Source organism: Phascolarctos cinereus, unplaced genomic scaffold (assembly GCF_003287225.1).
Source record: "Phascolarctos cinereus isolate Bilbo 61053 unplaced genomic scaffold, phaCin_HiC Scaffold_1;HRSCAF=81, whole genome shotgun sequence".
Taxonomy (NCBI): domain Eukaryota; kingdom Metazoa; phylum Chordata; class Mammalia; order Diprotodontia; family Phascolarctidae; genus Phascolarctos; species Phascolarctos cinereus.
This window is the reverse complement of record NW_027555514.1, coordinates 23806802-23828734: the sequence shown is the minus strand read 5'-3', so window position 1 is coordinate 23828734 and position 21933 is coordinate 23806802. Positions and strand designations below refer to the sequence as shown.

The window sequence follows — 21933 nt, the reverse complement described above, 5'->3', positions numbered from 1 at the left end:
GTAGACATATCATCTCCCCTTTAGTAAAAGGAAACGACATGCCCCTTGAATGCAGGAATCGTCTCACTTTTATATTAGTATTACTAATACCTAGCACAGTGCCTAGTGCGGGGTAGGCACACATTTAATGCTTGCTGGTCGTTTGGCTGTAAAGCCAATTTCTGAGCCATGCTAACTTTCAAAGAGCATTCCCTAAGTTTTCTAATGGGGATGTGGAAAGAGGCAGAATATAGCAGATAGAGTGCTGGGCATGGAATCAGGAGGAATTGGGTTCAAGTCCATCTCAGAAACTAGGTGAGGTAGTTCATCTCTCTGAGCTTCTTTCCTTAACTGTAAAATGAGATTAATAACACCCAACAAACCCACATCATAAAGTTATTATGAAGCACAAATGAGATGTGTGTAAAATGCTTTAAAAGTATGATATAGATATCAGTAGTTATTCAGATTATTATGATTATAAAGGGTACTCATACCAATTAAATCATAGACCTTTGAAGTACTGATCAGGGTGATCAATAAAATGGAAAGAATCTAGGATGATAAGCTCGGAGTGAAGATGAAGGTGGAGGCTCTGGCACTTTTTTGTGTCATGGACCCCTTTGATAGTCTAGTGAAGCCTATAGACACCTTCTTAGAATCATGCTTTTAAATTCATAAAATAAAATACATAGGATTACAGGAGAATTATAATAACTCACATTTATATAGAATCTACTATGTACCAGGCACAATGCTAAGTGCTTTACAAATATTATCTCATTTGATCCTCATAACAATGGGGGGAGGTGTCATTATTATCCCCATTTTGTAGTTGGAAACTGAGATAGAGTTTGAGTGACTTGCCCAGGGTCATGGAGGTAGTAAGGCCTGATTTAAACTCAGGTCTCTACTGACTCCAGGCTTGGCCCTCTATAAATGGCACCACCTCACTGCTCCCAATCTATTACACTGAAAAATAATTATCAAAAAATTTCTTTAAAGTTCATGGAAGCCAGGTTAAGAATCCCTGAAGAGAAAACAAGTGTTGGAAGGGTTGGCATGTAGAGGAAGGATTATCTTTGTTCTGCTTGGCCCCAAGGGGTAGAAGCAGGAATGAGGAGTAAAATGAGGCAAATTTAGGCTTGACAAGAAGAAAAGATTTCCTAACAATTAGAGTTGGCCCAAAGTGGAATTGGTGGGTTCCTCCTCATTGGAGTTCTTCAGGCAAAGGCTGGGAGAACACTTGGGAGGTTTGGTGTAGAGACAAGTCCTGAAGAGAAGACGGTTAGACTCGATCACTGTACCCGCAGCTCCCAGGCTCTGAGCTACCTTCTGGCTCTGAGAGTTGCTTCCTCACCCACAGATCAGCTTTGCTAGCAGGTGAGGTTCTCACAAAACGTCTCACCAAGGACACACACAAAAATGAGAGAACTAGTTAGAAAATGAAGGAACGAACAAACGAATGAATGAAGAAGCCTCCATTAAGCACTTGTGTGCCAAGCACTATGTTAAAGTCTTGCCATACAAATATAAAAGCAAAGCCAGTCCCTCTCTCAAGGAACTTATATTCCAACAGGGTGAGATTGTAATTCATCTGTATTAATTCCTGTACTCCATAATTAACAGGTAAATGAATGACTTCTGAAGGAAAAAGGGGAAGGAGGGGGGGAACTTTTTTGGAATGATGGCATAATTCACCAATCTCCAAAGGTTTTGTACAATAGAATGCAAGCTCTACCAGAGTGCAGCTAGGTGGCACAGCGGATAGAGTGTCAGGAAGACCTGAATTCAAATCTGGCTTCAGACAGTTACTAATTGTGTGACCCTGAGCGAGTCACTTAAACGCCGTCTGTCTCAGTTTCTTCAACTGTAAAATGGGGATGATAATGGCACCTACCGCCGAGAGTTATTAAGAGCATCAGATGACATAATATTTGTAAACCACTTAGTACAGTGCCTGGCACAGAGTAAGGAATAAATGCTTTTTCCATCATTCATTTTCTGGCCAGTTAGAACTTTTTTTTGTATCTTTGGTGGAAGCGTAATTTCAGAATCCTACAATGCACAATCCCATGTTCCCCTTAAAGCCTGGCACAAGTAGACCTTTAATGCTCATTGAATCTTCATGGAATTTATGTAGAAGCCCCTGCCAGGGTCCATCTCAATGAACACTCTCAAAACAGGCTGATTTTATCAGCCCTGGAAGACTAATCAGGAGACTGATTGGATTCAGAAACAAGGTCCTTGAAAAAGTCACTCAGTTGTTGAGAAACGCTTGAGGTTTCTGGGTATGTTTCACTACCTATAATCCATCTTCTCTGCTCACAAATGTTGGGTCTTGCTCTGTAAGACTAAAGCCAAGTGATGCCCTCAGAAAGTAGGCATGCAGTCGAGAAGACTTCCGACTTTTCAATTAGCCAGAGATTGGAGATCCCCTCTGATCATTTCACTAGAAAAAGCTCAGAATCCGTATGACAATCCAATAATAAGCATTTTGAAAGTGCCCGCTAAGTGCAGGACCCTGTGCTAGGTTGGGGATGCAAAGACAGGTAGTTGGGTAGACCAGATCTCTCCTTAGCTCATCTCTGCTATTTTCATTATTGCTAGATGTTGAAGAACCAGGGTCTAGTTGCCGAAAGACACCATTTCTCTCAACAAAACCCTAACAAGTGTTCACCCACTTCTGTGTGAGGATTTCCAGGGAGGGCAAAGCCACTCTCTCCCCAACGAGCCCATTTTAAACTCGAATGTTTAGAACATTAAAAAAAAAAGAAAAAGCTTAAATCTGCTTCTTGGTAACTTCTACCTAGTTCTGCTCTCTGGGCCCAGGTAGAGCAAGGTTAATCCCTCTCCTATACAACAGGAAGAAAGCTGTCATGTGTCTGTTCCCCTCCACCACCATCCCCCAGGGTTTGTTTTGTTTTTAGCTAAAAATTCCTTTTCCTTTTAACTGATCCTCATATGGCATGGATTCTAGACATCTCCTCATTCTGGTCAGCTCCCTCTGACGTGCTTTTTCTTATCAATATCCTTCCTCAAATTTTGGGTCCCAAATTGAATACATTACCTAGATGCAGTGTTACCCACCCGAGCTCAGTGGGACTATCCATTCACTTTTGACACTATGCCCCTCTTAACATAACCTAGGAGAACTTTAGATTTTTCACCAAGACTAAAAACACTAGATCTTTTTAGAGGAACTGTTTTCCAGTCTTGCCTGTCTTATTTTGTACCAAAATATAAATGTTGAGATCCTCCTGGTCCATAGAATTACCCCAATCAACCTAGTTGAATTACTCTGTCAAAAAAAGAATTGAAGTTAGTCTTTACTCTTGATAAACCCATGCTAGCTTTTTAATGATCACTGCTTCCCTTTCTAAATGCACACAAACCATCCCTTTAATAAAGGAATCTAGAATTTGGCCAGGAATAGAACTCAAGTTTGCTAGCCTCAAACATGCAGAGTGAACTCTACTCTCTTCCCCTTTTTTGAAAATCCAGAACATTTGTCTTTCTCCAGTCCTGCAATACCTTTCCAAATTTTCATAATTGTTAAAAGTTTTCTTACAGAAATGTATCAATGACATTTTCCAGTTCCTTCAGTAACTCTAGGATATAGCTCATCTAAGCCTCATGACTTGAACACATTGAAGACATTGAGGTGTTCATCCCTGCGTGACCATGGATAAGTCACTCAGTTGCTTCATCTGTAAATGGCCTCTCAGGACCCTTGTGACTCTAGACCTATGAATCTACAAGTTTTCTCACTCACAGAGATCTGTTATCTACACATTCCATCTACATCAAATCCTGCCCTTCTTTGATCTCTTTGTACTCAAACGTAGTAAAAAAAAAATAACAAATAAACATGTTTTGTTGTTGCTGTCTTTAGCATACATTGACAAGTTCAATTTATTTGGAGATTTAGCACTCCTGAAATTATTCCTAAAAGTCCATCCTATTATCTTGCATGCATCAATTACTTAGCCCTTGCGTCCATCTTCTTTTGAAAACTGGAATTAATCGACATGTCTTGCATTGTTCTCTTTAGGCCTATTCCTCTTTTCTTCTTCATTGAAATCATTTTGATGCCTTCAGAGTGCTATTCTTGAGAGTTTCCTACCCCTGTTGGGCTAATTCGGGGGGGGGGGTTGTTTTGCCAGATGCTTCAGGTTTCTGGAAGTCTGAACTACTGATCACTAAAGCACTAAAGTGCTACCAAGGGAAGGCAAGATATGAAACTCAAATTTCTCCATTTCCAATATTGTTTCCTGAGTCTCTTATCAATTACAAAACCACACAGAACTATTTGAAAGCAATTTTAGCCTCCTGAAGTAATAGACAATTAAGTTTCTATGATCTATTAATTGCAGTGTACTGCAGAGTCTGAGAACTAAATTATTCAAGTATTAACTTTAAGACGTGTAAATGTATCCATTCAACCACCACTTTAAAAATATGTTATAAAATGATGGGCAATTTGCAGGTCCTGCCGATACTTTTCATGAGAGAGGGGAGCATCTTTGTCAATACTTTCGCATTCCCTGAATAATATGATTTGGGCATTTTGGAAAAGAATTGTAAACGTTAGCATAGAGGTTGGCAACCTCCAGCACAGATGGTACATTATTTTATTTTTAATTTCAGAGGTGTACAGACTTTTAAATTATACCACGCCCCCTCCCTACCACCTATAAGTGCCAAATTCAGCCTTAATCATTCTCCTCAGACAAGTTGTCTCCCACATGCACATAAAAAATTGACAAATCACATTTCCTCTTTTGACAAGGTTACGAGACGGGCAGATCAAGAGAATGTTAAAGAAGTTATCATATCACTCACTGAAATCCAGATATACCAAGTTTCTAATGGTATCTCTTGTGACCAAGATCATGATGTTGCTTGGATGATAATGTAGTTAGATTCAAAACTGGTGCAATGGCTGGACTCAGCATTGGGTGAGTGTCAGCTTGGAGGAAGTCCCCAGTACAGTGTCTCAAGGATTGGTCCTTAGCCCTCTTCTGCTCAACATTTTTATCAGTGACTTGTATGAAGGCCTAGATATTATGATTAATCCAATTTTCAAGTGAAACCAAGTGAGGAGGGATTGCTAATATACTGAGTGACTGAATTAAGAGGTAAAAAGATCTCAGCTTTCTAGAAGGATAGGCCAAATCTCGTGAGAAGATACTAAACAGAGATAAACAGCCTAATTCAGGACTCAAAAAATCAATGATGCAAGTAGACAATATGGAAGACATGACTAGATATTGGTTTCAATGTGAAAAGATAGAGGTTTAGTCAATTTTGGGTTTGATATGAGTCAAAGGTACGATATGGGAATCAAACATTGCATGTATATTAAAAAGATTCATGATATTCAGAACAAGAGAAAGTGATTCTGTCCCTGGTCATATCACATCTGGCGGATTTTGTTTGGTTTTGGGCAACACATTTTAGGAAGGAGATTCACTGCAGTTAAGTGTCCTGTTGATACTTAAGATAAGTAAGAAAATTAGGCTTCTTGAACATTCATTTTTTCTTTTATCTCAGTAAAAGAAAAAGATGCACTAGAGTATTTTAGGAATTCATGAAATTTAAATGTATTTAAAATCTTGTTTGAAACTGATAATGGACTTTTAAAGCTATGTAATGGACACATTCTAGAAAAATATGAAATGTAAATCGAATATTTATGAGTAACATATTTTTTAAAATATACCTTAGGGACCTGCTATTTGTAGGAATGTGTCATCAGTTTTGTTTTTCTTGATTTGGTTGGGAAATCACAGAATCATTCCTCATTGATAAATTCCATTAATTAAGATGCTTACACATCAAAATAGTATAAAGCATATAATAGCTGACATTTGCACAGGACTTCAAGGTTATCAAAGAAATTTGCAGATAGGATATCATTTGATTCTAATAACAACTCTGTGAGGTAAATGCTTCAGATAACTGTTATCTGTTTCAGAGATGAGGAAACTCAGGCTCTGATTTAAGTGCCTTTTCCAAGGTCACACAGTAAATATCAGAGGTATCATTCCAACTCAGCTCCCTCTAGACTCCAGATCCAGTGTTCATTCGATTGTTGCAGACTTCTTCAAGTAGAGTACATAGGTATGTAAGACAAGAAAGAGATGCCCAGAATGAGGGAGGAAATAAAATGCAATATGGCTGGCATTATAGCTCGACTTCAGTCGGCAGCACCGAAAAGAATGTTTGACTAGGAGTCAGCCAGTGTGTCACTAAACGATTATTAAGTGCCTACTACGTGCCGATTACTGCTAAGAATGAGGAGCACCTAGCTTCTGGATCTGTGGTCATGAGGAAATCACAACCTCTGAGGCTCAGCTTCCTCATCTGTAAATGGGGAGCATCTACTCCCTATTTCACAGGGCTGTTGTAAAGTGAAAGCAAAATGCATACAAGGCACTTTGCAAACCTCAAAGTTAGTGAGTGTCTAAGGTTAGATGTGAACCGAGGTCTTCCTGACTCCAGGCCTAGCTCTCCATTAGCTGAGTCGCCTAGCTCCCTAATCATAGAAGGCATCGTTCTAATTGCATGGCAGTGTAAAAGAGATCGCTCTAACCATCTGCAATGGAAACAACAAAGTGGATGAAAAATGCCTATCAGTAAGACTCTGGCATAGAAGTCGATGCGTAGCATTAGCTCAGCAGCACCTATTTAGTCAGTATGGGCACGGCGCATGAGGAGCCAGGCCCAAAATGGAGCAGAAAGAAAACATCAGGCTGTCCAGGATTTGTTCAGCTGGTATATGGATCCTGCAGTACTTTCGACGACCCCAAACTTCTCCCTGCTACAAAAGCCTGTTCCTTCCAGTGATGCCCTCTGGTCATGAATCCTGGAATGTCCTGATCTCAGAACACTCAAAATCACGACTGACCAAAAGGGCAAGGAAAGACGCATTAAAAACACAAGGAGACTTCTGGCTAACATGAATCTAGCACTATCAACAACATAAAATACATTTAATAATAATAGCCAGCATGTATATAGTACTCCAGGGTTTGCAAAGTGCTTTACAAAAAGTATCTCATTTAATCTTCAAGACAATCTTGCCAGGTAGGTGCAATTATTATTTCCATTTTACAGATAGGGAAACTGAGGTACAGAAAGGCTAAGTGACTTGCCCAGGGTGACGTAACTATCAGATATGTCTGAGGCAAGATTTGAACTCAGGTCTTCCTAATTCAAAGTCTATCTATTATGCCTTCAATTTATTTGTTTACCCAGGAAAGAAGGTGGGCCATTCAAGTGGCAAGAATCAGAGATTACTCTTAGACAGCCAAGGGTACATTGATCTTAGAAGAAAGACAGCAAGACCCCTGGTGCATTGAGTGGAACTTCTTGCGGAAAGCTGTGGTGAAGGATCCCCTGGTCTAAGAGAGCTGCAATCAGCATCTGTTTTAGCAGTACCTATTAATTAGAGCGTAATTCCATTCAAAATGGTCAGCACATCGTTCTAGTCAGCATCTATTTCACGTTTTAGTTGTTGGTTCTCTACGTAACAAAACATTCACAGCAGCACTTTTTGTGACAGAAAAAAGAAGTGTCTGCACATCTGTGAGAGGCATGGCTGGACAACCAGTGCTACATGGCATATTATTGCATGTAAGAAATGACAGATATAAGGAACTAAGAAAAGTATGGGAAGATTTATCCAAACTGATGAAGATTGAAGTCAATAGAACCAAGAGAGGCCTATACACAATGATCATAGTAACAGAAGCAAAAATGACCTTAAAAAGCAGCTCAATTCAGCTGGTCTTGATCTCTACTGTGGTAGAGATGATGGATGATACCTCCCTTCTCTTGGTGGAGAGGTCAAGGACATGGACGCTCTAGGGTGAAGTTCATTTGGCTTAAATAATTTTCTTTGCAACAAATAAGAGTTCAAATCAAGGAGAGAGGGACTATGATGAAATGGCTGATGCAAAGTAAAAAAAAAATGATAAGGGCTGATATTTATACAACATTTTAAGCTTTAGCAAAGTACATTACCTTCACAAAAGACAATTATTTTTATTACTGTTATTATTAAAAAGATTTCCTTTGCTTTTGTTTTTAGCCAATGGCATCTATGTGAAAAGTGAAAAATTTTCCAAATATCAGAAATGATCCATTTTACATTAAGATCTTATCTCTATCCCAGCTTCTTTCAAATTTGGTATCAATAAATAGACTAGTATTTCAATAGAAACAATCAGGGTGAAAATATTCACTTGGTAAAAGTGTAACTTGGGTGGAATTTTAACCCATTTAACACACTGTAAATGAACAGAGAAAATATAAATCCTAAAACACCATCTAAGACTCTATTGATTTTGGAAGTCAATATAAAATACTAGAAGATCAAAAAACATGGCATCCAAAAATGCTGAAATGGGAATATCATCACCTGTGAAAAAACTGGAACGAATAAAAGAAAAAGCAATAAATTAAAGAGACATAAAAATTAGACCAAGAAATAATTTAAAGCCCAACAATGCTGCAGCTAAATCACCCAAGTGGGTTTTAATATTTCATAATGACACACGGCTGTCTCAAGTCATTTACATAGCTCAACACTCCACAATGTATTCTGTCAAGATGCTTCTGGAAACTTAAATTCTCTAAGCAGGAGATCAAGAAGCCCCTGGTCGTTAAAGAAGAAATGTAAATACCAGTTTCCCTGACCTTACAGGTGCTCAGACTGCTCATGCTTTGAATATTTCTAAATACCTTCCCCTGTAGAAAGAAGAGTCAAGTGAGAGGTGAACCCAACTGGTTCTCGGGAGATGTGGCACTAGTCCCAGCTGATTCTTTGGGGGACTTTGGCCAAGTCACTCCTCCTCCCCGGGACTCAAGTTTCCCATCTGTAAAATGGGAGGGGGATAGACTAGAGGATTTCTACTTAAAGCATTCCCAGCATTCTGTGACTCCAGGACCAGAGCCTGCCTAATAGAAATCCTCAGCCACTTAATTTGGATAAATCACATTAACACTGCCTTCTGTGTAATAACAGGCAATCACTTAATCAACCATCACCATGTTAGTAAATCAGGTAGACAGAAGTAGGCAGCCATTTATTTGGTGCATTACTGATTAACATTTTTGGTCCATTCTAGTCTCTCTCTTTGTACCTAGAGAACTATTTAAAATGGTAATGATAACAATAACAATAATGAAGCTGTTGACATTATGCAAAATAATGGAGAAAGGACTAATGGAGTGTAACTCAACGTGGGGTACTTGGATGCTTTTCCAGGCCCCCTTGGAGTATAGTTACCCTCAATATAAATAAAATCACTTAAAAATTTGCATTGATAGCTTTTGTTTTTTCTTACAACACTTCCATTTCCAAATATATCCTTCTACCCTTCTCTACCTTCCCTTCAAAGGAACAGGAGAAAGGAGCGGTTCAGCCAACTAACCAATATATCATCCAAACGCAGCTGTATATGCAATGTTCCGTACCCATGGCCCCCACCTCTGTAAGGAAGGAAGGGAGGAGCATTTTTCACCTCTTCTTCAGATTCATTAAGCCTCCTAATAATAGCTAGCATTACTTTTTTTCACAAATGAGGAAATTGAGGCCCAGAGAGGTGAAATGATTTGTCCATAGTGACACAGTTATAAAAAATTACAGAAGTAGGATTTAAACCTAGGGCTGTCTTGACTCTTGGTCCAGTAAAGTTTTCATTATTATTCTACAAGGTCTACTGATTGTAACAATGGTAAAAGACAAGCAGCCATTGAAATTCACTGAGTGCTCATTACATTTAACACATTGAAAACCCAAGACATGGAAAACCCCTACTCAGTCCTCAAGGAGCTTATGATATAGTCTTCCTGCTCTTCTCATGCTCCATCTTCACCTACATACTCTTTAGAACATCCTCTCAGCACAGAAAGGAAAGAAAGAAGGAAAAAGGAAGGAAGGAAGAAAAGAGGAAGGGAGAAAAGAAGGAAGAAAAGAGGAAAAAAAGAAAGGAAGGAAGGAAAGAAAGAAAAAAGGGAAGGAAGAAAGAAGTAAGGAAAGAGGGAAGGAAGAAGAAAGGAAGGAAAGAAGAAAAGAGGAGGGAAGGAAGAAAAGAAGGAAGAAAAAAGGAGGGAAAGAAGAAGGAAAGAAGAAAAGAGGAAGGGAGAGAAGAAAAGAAGGAAGAAAAAGGAGGGAAGGGAAAAAGAAGGAAAGAGGGAAGGAAGAAAAAAGGAAGGAAAGAAGAAAAGAGGAGGGAAGGAAGAAAAGATAAGGGAAGGAAGAAAAAAGGAAGGAAGAAAAGAAGAAGGAAGAAAAAAGGAGGGAAGGAAAAAGGAAGGAAGGAAAGAGGGAAGGAAGGAAAATTCATGACTCAGTATCTTATTAGGCCATCCCTGTATTTTACAGTAACATTGCAGATTCAGCTGTGCAACCTTGGACAAGTCACTTTCCCTGGTCTGTACAATATAGAGATTGAACCTGAGGCTTCATCAGGTACCACTGATCTAAGTTATGAGCCAGTGGATGGTCCTTGAGAGTTGCTATGGGTAGATAATACGTCACCCTGTAGTCAGCTTAGCAATATCTTCTTTGGAATTGGCAGGCTTGGTCCCCAGACAGAAGGATAGCCCATCCCTGGCACTGTCTGTTCACAAAGTCCTTCCAGCTTGATGGAACCTCCCAGAGCTTATTGTCCGATAGCATGACCATCAAGACCCCTTTCTCAATCCCTCTTAATTCTTGTGTCTTCCTTCTATTAATCATCTCCAATTAATCCGTAGTTGTTTGCCCGCTGTCTCTCCCATTAGATTGGGAGCTTCTCCAGGGCAGGGACTCTTCTACCCTGCTCTGCATTTCCAGTGCTTAACACAGTGCCTGGCACATAGTAGATGCTTAATAAATGCTTACTGACTGACTGTGAGGCAATGGAGGAAGATGCCCCTTTCAGATGATAAAGGGAGCACTTAAAATAGCCAGAGAATTGCAGGAAGAGAGAAATAGAATAAGCTCTAAGCATGAGTTTTTTAAGGTCCTTCCTGGCTCTAAATCCTCTGAGCCTATATTCATAATAATGACACTACGTTATTCAGAAAAAAAGTTAAATTGCATTTAGCGAACCGTTTAAAATGTGATATATCCAACTATATAGTGTATTTCTGAAAGAAAATTCTTATTTTTAACCAAAATGGTTATTTTAAAGTTGTAAATGGACACAGTTATGGTACCAAGAAAATTCACCTTAATTACTCAATTTGATATCCAATATTGAAATACTCCAATGGATCTGGGCTGTCACTGATTTGGGGAATCCATGCAACGAAGCCAGTCCCATCCATTCCTGACCATACCATGAGACCTTTACAGTAATAATGGCTGGCATCTACACAGCCCATTGAGGTTTGCAAAGTGTTTTATTTCGTTTGATCCTCACAGCAACCCTAGGAGATGGATGCTACTTATTATCCTCATTTTACAGATGAGGAAACTGAGACTTGGAGATGGAAAAATGCTACATTTGGCATCAGAGTATCTCAGTTTGAATCTTCAATATTCAACATACAACTTCATCTGTAAAACGAGGTAGTTGTATACATGGCCCCTAAGATCTCTTCTAGCTTTTATCCATGATGTCATGATTCATCCAGGGTCACACCACATGGCAAGTAAGTTTACATTGGTAACTGAGACCAAGTCACCCAAGAGCATATGATAATGGGTCCCTTTGGACATGGATTTTTAAAAACTCAATATAATTTTAAGACCAGACAACTCTGTTCTCCCAAACACACAGGTACAGACAAAAACACATTTGTTGGGGGGAGAGAATGAAGGTCAAAGTCTCCAGTTGAAATTAATTCTCAAGAGGCTCATTATCAGAACCTTGCACAGGACAACAAAGCCTGGTCTGGGGTCTGGATGTTACTAAGTGTAACAATCTCTCCTTCACAGTCATGTGTTTTTAACCTGGGATCCACAGATGTTTATGCAGATAAATTGTGAACATGGATAGAAGAAAATTGCATCTTTATTTTCACCAACATCGAACTGAAATTTAGCATTTTTTCTGACTGTGAATACAGGCCACAAATATTATTACGAGAAAGGATTAATAGGCTTCACCAGATTAACAAAAGGGTTCACAACACAAAAAGGTTTAAGAACCTCTGTTTTGGGGCGAGTGATGATGAAATCAGCCTGCATGTCCTTATAAAGTAGGGGCTCAAACTTTTTAATGTGTATCCTGAACCCTTTGGCAGCCTGGTGAAGCCATGGCCTCTTTTTAGAATAAGGTTTTTAAATACATAACACACATAGGATTGTGCAGGAACTGAATTATATTGAAATACAGTTATCAAACTGTTTAAAAACAAAGCAGGTTTAGAAACTCCAGGCTACCCCTGTCCTAGAAACTACAATGACCTATCATTCCCATGTCCTCTACAAAGTCTTCCCCAAGTAGAACAATCGCTCTGCCCCCATCTCTCCCACTCTTGAAATATTTGATGTTCATTAAGAAGAGATCGTGCTTAATTAAGTTCATTTCATTTTTGACAGGGTTACTAGATTGGAAGCTCCCAAGACTTCTGTAGGTACAGTTTCCCTTGGTTTTAGCCAAACATTTGAGTGAGTCTCTCACGTGATCATTGTGGAAAAATAGAGAGAGGTAAGCTAGAGAGTCAAGTTAGGAGGATTTGGAAATGGTTGAATAGTCACACTCAAAGACTATTCATTTCATCATTTGATGTCAGATTGGAAGGAAGGCTCCAGGGGAGCAGTCCAGCCAGGCTCTGGGCTGTTAAACATTTTTATGGATGATTTGGATAAAGGCAGAAATGGCATGATTACAGAATCTGCTCAAGACACAAAGCTGACAGGGATATTTAACATATGGAATGAGAGAGTGGGGATTTTTTTTTTGAGGCAATCAGGGATAAGAGACTTGCCCATAAGTGTCTGAGGCCTGATTTGATCTCAGATCCACCTAACTCCTGGGTCAGTGCTCTATCCACTGTGCTACCTAGCTTCCCCAAGAATGGGAATTCAAAAAGATCTCAACAGTCTGGGACATTGGGCCAACCCTAATAAGATATTTCTTCATCTGCAAAATTCAAATAATAATAGCAGCTGCTTCCTAGGGTTGTTGTGGGCATAAAATAAGGCAATATTTGTAAAGCACTTTGTAAACCTTAAAGCACTATATAAATGACATCATCATCGACTTATATTCGGGTTAAAAAAATCAACTTCCAAAGCATAAGATGGGGCAGGCATGGTTAGACAGCATTTCGGCTGGGCAAGTCACTTTAGCTCCATAGGCCTTGCTTTCCTCATCTGTAAAATTAGGGAATTGGATTAGATGGCCTCTGTGCTCCATTCCAGCTCTAGACTTGGGGTTCCATGAGAATCCAAGGGATGTAGCAGCTGTCAGCCCAATATGAGTTGATGTTGTGACGTGGCAAGCAAAAGAGTTAACGGAGTCTTGGGCTGCCTTGGGAGAAGCATACATAATAGCGTCCAAAACCGGTAACCTAATAGTCCTCTGCCCTGGTCAGAACACAGCTGGAGAATTTAGAGTATTTAATTCTGTGTCATTCTTCTGGATGGCCATTGAAAAGATGAAGTGAGTTAGGGTAAATAGGTTACAAAGGTAAAGGGCCTCTAGTTTATGGTGTGTGAGGGTTGGATGAAAAAAAATGTTGCAGATGTTTAGCCTGGAAAAGAGGATGCTTGAGGGAGGGGGGAAGGGCAGGGTAGGTGACCTCCAGTATTTTTAAGAGGTGTCACATAGAAGAAAAGAAATGTGTTCTGTTGGCCCAAGGGGACAGATTGAGGAGCTATGGGTGGGAATTACAAAGAGTCAAATCTTGTCTTGATATCAATAAAAAACTTCCTACCGATGAAAGCTTGATGGAAATGGAATGGGCTGCCTTCGGAGGTTTCCCATCTCTGAAGGTCTCAGAACAAAAGCTGGTTGACCGCTTGTCAGATAGGATGGCCTCTGAGGTCTGTTCCCGCTCAGAGATTCTCAACTTCTGTTATTTCTTTTAAGCCTCTGGTTATGACTCTCATACCACAATCAATTTCACTTTCAATCATTTGCTCTAGTTTTGAGGGAATGGAAATATCCCTCATCAGAAATGCCCTGGTTTTTTGTGATCTCCTATTGCCACACTAAACCTTTTTATAGAATTTACAAGCTGGAAGGGATTTTATATGTTATCCTGATTGCCTGGAAATACTGTGCATCTGGAGTGACAAAATGGCAGACTGACCTCTTTTGGCTTCCTTAATACCCAAGAGACGCCACCTCTGGGCATCAAGCGCTATCGGAGAGGCAGTGTGGTAGAGACTTCGGTAGCCTTGCTATCAAGAAGGTCTGGGGTTCCTTCCAACTCTGACTCTCTGAGCGATCTTCGCTAAGTCAAGTCAGCTCTCTAAACCTCAGTTTCCTCAACAGTAAAATGGGGATCTCAATACCTATAAGATCTACTTCACAAGGTTGCTGTGAGAAATGAATGATATAAAGATGGGTAAAGAGTTCTGTGAGACTGAAGTGCAGCTGTCAAAGAGACTTTCTTAAAGTGCACTCAATAAACTGAAGCAGTGCCCTATTACCTCCGAGACAAAATATAAAAATCTTCCATTTGTTATGTAAAGCTCTTTACAACCTGGTCTCTTCCTGCCTGTCCAGCTTTATTACGTTTTACTCCTCTCTCCACACTCTGCAATCCAGCTACATCAGCCCTTTGCTATTCCTCCCGCCAGACGTGACGTCTCCTGCTTCTGGGCCTTTGTCCCAGCTGTCCCCTGTGCCAGAAATGCTTTCCCTCCTAACTCCCTGCATCTAGTGTCCTTGGATTCCATCAAGATTCAGCTCAAATCCCACTCTTCATAGGAGACTTTTTCTGGTCTCCCCCTTCCTTCCTCCACTCTACCACCACTCCCTTCTCTCTGCTATTATCCTTCCACAGACTCTGCCTATATGTTACGGATATGTGTTCTTTACACATTCTCTCTCCCATTAGAATGCAATGCCCTTGGTGGCAGCAGCCATGTTTTTGCCTCTGTATCTTCGACACTTAGAACAGACCCTGGCTCACAGTAAGTGCTTAATAAATGCTTTTTGACTGATCATATGCTAGTTGCTGTTATAACCTAGGATTTGAATAATCTTCTGAATTCTTTGAGTTTAATTTTTTTTTCAAGCAGCTAGACAATGCATAGAATTAAAAGGAAAACTCAAGACTCGGCAGCTAATTGGCTACAACAGCAAATTCAGAATCCTTTCTGTGCCAGTCACTGTGCAAAGAGCTAGGAATATAAATAAATCAAGCAAAGCTGTCCCTGCCCTCAAGAAGTTCCCATTCTAATAGTCAGGGAGACAGCACACAAAGGAGATCGAGAAAGTAGGGGACGGGATTCACACGGGGCCATGGCTAGGGATGTCTGGGAAACGCTGTTCACTCCTGGAACCCAGCAAGACGGAGACAAAGCCAGCCTGTTAAAGCCTGGGAGGCTGCAGGGGAGAGTCTAACTTTCTGGATCCTTCTCAGGCACAGTCAGTTCATCGGTACCCAGCTCTCCACAAAAGACACCTAGCAATTGGTCTGTGCCTAGATTGCCAGTGTCATGATACTAAAACCTCCTAATAATGACCATGGAAGCCCTGCTGCTTTCTACCACAGAAGACGAACAGAGCCATAGGAAACTAAAGCAGGAAGAGAGTCCCTCATTTGACAGATCAGGAAACTGAGGTCCAGAGAGACTTGAAGTGGTTTGTCCAAAGTCCCAAAGCAAGTTAGTGAGAGATTAAAAACTAGAGACACAAGATCACAGAGGGAGAGTCCAAAGGGAGGCCATGGAGCCCAACTCCCTCATTTTAGAGATGAGGCAGCCGAGGCACAGAGAGGCAGGTGATTTGCTCAATGTCACACAGATATTAAATGGCAGAGCCTGTGTTTGAACCCAAGGCCTATGATTCCAAACCTAGCAATCTTTCCACTCTGCTATGCAAATAAATACGAAGTTTCTCATAGTCTAACTTAAACATTAAACATGGTTTATTGCATGCTTTCTTTGTGAGACTTGGTGTAAGTAGCAATGCTTTATCAACCAAGACACACAGTTACCAAGAGCATCCATCCCACTTCTGACCACATTGAATAACAGAATTTCCTGCCCTCCAGAATATACGCTCTCCCTTGTCACTCATCATCAGGGGGATAGTCAAGACACTGGTTCAGGAGGCAGAGGACCTAGGTTCAAGTCTCACTTTTGACACTATCTCTGTTACCTTGGCTAAGTCACTTAACTTTCCTGGGCCTCAGTCTTTTCATGGGAAAAAACGGAGTGTTAGACTAGATGATCCCAAGATGGCTTCCAGCTTTACATCCAGGACCCCACAATTCACAAAAAAAGGAACTGGAATATCCTAATAATTAGAGCTATTCCAAAATGACATAAGCTTCCTTCTAACTCTACTCTTTCTCCATCTCTAGAAATATTCAAGCAGATATTTGCATGACAACCTGTTAGCAACATTGTAGAATATATTCCTTCATAGGGTAAAAATATTGACCTCTAAGGCCCCTTCCACAATAAGATCCTGTCTATAGCATCTCACAGATATTCCGATGCAAATGGCAATTAGTTGTAGATACCACGGTGTCTACACGAGGTACAGTCATTCTTATACACACTTAGTCCTTTCTCTTCTTTAGCAAGTGGAGAAAGAATATTGGAGAATCCCACCACTAGTAGAAAATGCTGGGATGCAAAGCATCTCTCCTTGCTTTGGAGGAGCACGGAAAAGCTGACTCAACAGGAGTGTAGTAACCTCATTTTCATCCACGGTGCACCCTGTCCATCTTAGGTCTTCTTCTATCCTGCCCCACCCAGACAAGAGATGCAGCTTCATAAGAGAGATCAGGCCAGGGTCTCACTCATTTTTCCCCCTGTTCTCTCCCTTTCCTTCCCTCTTCAGTATTCCCTTCAGAGGCAGCAGACAAGATAGGAAGAATGGTAAGGTCCTGCTGACAGTATCCTCTCTCTTAATGAGGAACAGTACCCAGGAGGATGGTTCCTTCCAGCTTGCCACACTGGGATTCAGTCTTTCAGCTGAGGATGCGAGTTGTTACACTATACAGGTCACATAAAAAGACACAGAGTTCCCACATAAATCATTTCTATCTCCACCACTGAAATTTCATTCCATTCAAAGCATTCCAAACAGAAGCCTTGCTCATCAAGGTAAAATTAAAGCTACCATGTGAGAGAGGAGCCTCAACTCAAGCTGAGAATAAAAATAATAAATAAATTAAATAAATAAACAAATAAGTGAGTAAATAAATAAATAGAGGGCTTCTGTCCTTCCTTCCATCTTGCAACATCCCTAGTTTCCTTCAAGGCTCAGCTGAAGAGCTACTTCCTGATCAAGGTTAGTCCTTGTCCCACTAGTTGGCAGTGACCTGTTGCAGCTCTCCCAGCCTCTCACAACACCAAAATGTGCTGGCTATGTGATCATGGTCAACTCATACTGTGCCTCACATAATCTCTGGTTATGACCCCAGTAGCTGCATTGTACCAACTATGCCTCCCTACCCTCTCAATCTCACTGCCCTGGTCTAGTTCTGAAGCCATAATTAAATCAATAGTGGCATTGCTATTGGAAATGGGGAGGTGTCAAATACTTCCCTATGGCACTACCCTCCATCCTTGCAACTTTCACAATGGAGATAACCCTCTCTAACCATCTTTAGATGTTGTCTTCCCCCCTATTAGAATATAAGTTCCACTCCTGCAAAAAAAAAAAAAAATGGTTCCCCTTGCTAGGAAAAAAAAAAAAACTGTTCCTCTTGCCAGAAAAAAAAAATGTAATCTGTCAAAGGGCTGAGACTGCATTCCCTTTTCTATTTCTATACCCAGTGTTAGCACAGTGCTTGGCACACATTGTCATTGCTTAATAAATACTTTTACTCTCCTATAATTTTTGTATATATATTATCCATTTGTATTCATGTTGTTTCTCCCAATAGAATGTAAGCTCACTGGGGGGTATGGAGTGACTCTTTTTTGTCTTTGTATCTTTGATCACCTAGCACAAAAATCTGACACAAAGTAGCTGCTTAATAAACACTTGATGAATGAATGAACAATTCAGATCCAAGATAGTACTTTATCTTCCTTAACATAAAGGGACTGTTTTTGCCTTGGTTATATACTTAACTGTGTCAGCTTGACATTCCACTCTCCATGAGCAGGCTGAGACAATGCTAAGTCTAAAAGTCCATACCAGCCATTAAAGGTAAGAGAATTAAGTCAGTGTGCAAGGGGAACCCCTATCTATTATAATCTTACATAATTTATGGGCATGTCATTGATATTCAAGATGATGGTATGATCAAGACAGATCATTTAACACACTTATCAAATTTCAGATTGCGCTACCTCATCAAATGTATCTGGAAAACTACTGGGGGTTTGGAGGAAATATGCTTGTGCCTGCACCGTTGAATGTGTTTGTCACGGTAATGGCAGTATTTCCCTTTCCATTTGGTTGTGATCAAACCTGGACCATCACATATTAAATGACTCTTGGACATAAGTGCAGTCTATCCAGGGTTTGGTCATCAATTTCACAGTCCCGTTCAGGATGCAGATCTCTGCTCTTAAAGGCACCGGGGCTTGCAATCATATAACTGAGCAAGGAAACAATCCTGCAATTATAGACCAATTGTGAAGCTAATAAAGGTGGCTGATGATTTTCCACAGAAACGCTGGTAAAAATTTCCAAACTGATAAGAAATGCAATGGAAATCTCACTGAATTTAGAGGGAGAGAACCTCCATTGGGATCCCAACATGGCTACCATGTATGTCCTCAAGCAAACTGCTTCCCCTGTCTGGGCTTCAGGTTCTGTAAAATAAAGGGGACTGGATGGGATGTCGCCTCCAGATCTGGACTGAGGATCTAAGCAAATGCCCAAATAGGTTTGGTTTTCTTTTGTTCATTGTTTGTGTTCTAGCAGGGGTATGGGCAAAGCCTGAGCAGCTAAGTGGCACAGTGCATAGAGCCCCTGGCCTGGAGTCAGTGAGATTCATCTTCCTGAGTTCAAATCTGGCCTCAGACACTTACCACTTGTGTGACCCTGGGGTAAGTCACTTCACCCTGTTTGCCTCAGTTTCCTCATCTGTAAAATGAGCTGGAGAAGGAAACAGGAAACTGTCCCAGTATCTTTGCCAAGAAAACTCCAAATGGGGTCAAAAAGAATTGGACAGGACTGAAATGGCTCAACAACAAGAACATGGGCAAAGCTACACATTCATTAGAAGAGACTAAAGTTGGCGCAGCCTCTGGTAACTGCCTCTCAACTCTGCCTGGATTCTCAGAAAGGCAGCGACATTTAAATCAAGGAGAGCTGCACCAAGAGCGATTTGAATGACAAATGAGAAGAGGAAGGCGTCTCTGGTGGATAAAAAGCCTGCTTGCCAGTTTCATTTGGCTAAGGGCCCTTGGTATAGCTATAGCTTAGGTTCTATGTTACTTGTGGAAATTCCTAATTAGATCCTGAGCTTGGAAACAAATGTTATACTCTTGCAAGAATTCTGAAAAGTTTGAGCTGTCAATGTTTCACATGCTGTTGGGTTTTAGTTGGGAACCATGTCTTTATCTCCTCCCCTCCCCTCCCCTTATCTACCACTAAATAAAAGTCACTTATTAAAAAGCTATCCAAACAATTAGATAGCATGCTAGACTTGGAGTGAGGGTTCAAAGCTTGCCTCTGACAGGCACTGAACAAGTCACCTAACCACCCTGAACCTCAGTTTCTTCATCTGTAAAGTGAGGATAATAAAAGTTATAGATTTGACCTGACAGGTTTCTCGTTAAGTGCCAGCGAGGCAGTTTACACAGCTGGAAGCACTGCATAAATGTGAGGGACTGGGAGGCAGTCTGGCATTGCATATAGACAGAGTTAGCCCCATAGTCAAGAAGGTCGGGGTTCAGGTTCTATCTCTGGAGCACACTGCCTGTGTGACCCTGCACAAGTCCCTTCATGACTCGGGGCCCAGGCATCTCTCCAAGTTACTAAGCAGGTGCCGATCTGCAGTGGTAATAAAAATAATGGCTAATAATTATACAGGGCATGCAGGTTTGCAAAGCACTTTATTCGAGGGATCCTTCCTATAAAGAGCCTGAGAAGACAGTGTTCTTCTTATCCCCATTTTACAATTGGAGAAACTGAGGCTAAGAGGAATTCAGTGACTTGCTCAGGGTCTTATGGCCAGCATATGTCCAAAGCAAGTTTCGAACCCACGTCTTCCAGACTCCAAGTCCAGCATGCCAATAACTGTTACTCCGCCTCATTGTTTTCCTATCCCAGAGAAATTGCAGGTCTGGGCCCCCAAATCAATAAATGTCAGTTATTTTTCAGCAGATCCCCCTGCCTTTGAAAGTGTGAAAAGAGCAATGACCAAACACAGAAACTTTGCTTTAATGTCAGCAGTGCCTTAGTGTCTTTGTTTTAAATGTCCTACTCCAGCAGAAGAGCCGATTTGCCTCGTGGCCCTCTAATTATCACAGACAAACCTCTCCCTTGTTACGTGAACCTCTCCGGGGCTTGCTTTTAACAAGAACTCATTAGGAAATTCTCAGTGCAGTCTGAGATGCACCTCGGTCTGATACAGAGGTAAGTTTATTCCTTGAGGACTGCTTCTCTTTAAAGAAGCCAGGAGCTAACTCACTAGCAAAGAGCCCCAAGTAATAACAAGATCAGTGGCGATCTCTTCAAGCAATGCCATCAGGCAGGACCCAAAAAGCACGAAAGGAAAACTTGCCAGAACTTTGCCCGGCAGTTTTCCCCCTCAAGATGAGTTCCTCCCGCTCTCTCCTCCCTGAATTCCAAGCATCTTTGCCCAGTTTACAAAGTCCGAGCTCCTGGCTGACTTCACTCCATCGCCAGCCGAGGCTCCCTAAGTCAAATGCAGCAGCAGCCCCAGCACGGGACTGCGCCCCACACTGACAGGGTGGGCGAGCCCCTTTCTTCAACAGGTGCGAAAAAGAAAAAGACGAAGACGAAGAGGAAGAAAAGGCCAGCAGGAAGGGCACACCTTCTGCCTGGTCTCCCCCCACCTTCCGCCCCATCAAAGGCAGGGGAAATCTGTGCCTCGGGTTTCGGTCTCTGCCGCCTCCCCCTCCCCCAACCACCCGAAAAGGGAAAATCAGATAAAGAACTGAGGGACGGGGGCACGAAGCTAATCGCAGGGCGCAGTCATGCTGGGAAGGGACAATGGGCCCCGGTGCTTTCTTTCTCTGGCCTCGCTGCAGAGCCCAGTGTGAGGAAAAGAAAGGGAAAGTGTGTACTGAGTTACCCTCCATCTCGTAGATGCGGACGCTCGTCTCTGCGGCCTCAGTTGCTGCTGGCGATGCCCGTGCTCGCTGAGCCTGGGAGGGAGAGGAGGGCTCTGTCACCTCCCTGCCGGCTGCTGCAGGCTGCTGCTGCCTTCGCAGCTGTCTAAGGGCGGCGCCTACTGCTGCTGCTGCTGAGGCTGCCCCTGGGATCCTCTGGGCGTCCCCGAGCCTGGTGACAAATAGCTGCAGGTGGAATGGAACACCCCCTCCCCCCCCGCGCCCCCTCGTCCAGGAGCGCTGTGAGCACACCGTGTACGCCTTCCACTTCTGCGGTGCAGTCTGTACTCTATCCTTTATGATCACGTCGTCTTCCACTCTGCTGCCCCTTTTTTTGAAACTCCTTTGAGCCCCAAGATGCATCCACTTCCCCAGACACAGAAAGGGTGAAGGCTCCTACATCTAGAGCTGAAGGGGCCTCCAAGTCTATCCAGTCTAGCCCCTTGTTTTTTGCTTGTTTGTTTTTTGCTAGGCAACGGTTAAGTGACTTGCCCAGCGTCACACAGCTAGTGTGACAGCTAGCTACTTGACACTTGTCAAGTGTCTGAGGTCGGATTTGT

At 41.6% G+C, this 21933-nt stretch overlaps 1 protein-coding gene across 1 annotated transcript in view; it reads right to left on the bottom strand.

Moving 5' to 3' along the window:
- Window positions 1–21472, bottom strand: part of GADL1 (glutamate decarboxylase like 1) — a 187053-nt gene extending 165581 nt beyond the window's left edge. Inside the window, exon 1 of the mRNA XM_020993432.2 lies at window positions 21337–21472. Coding sequence (XP_020849091.1) covers window positions 21337–21343 — 7 coding nt within the window. The 5' untranslated portion in view covers window positions 21344–21472. The remainder of the gene's footprint in view (window positions 1–21336) is intronic.
- Window positions 21473–21933: the final 461 nt, after the last annotated feature.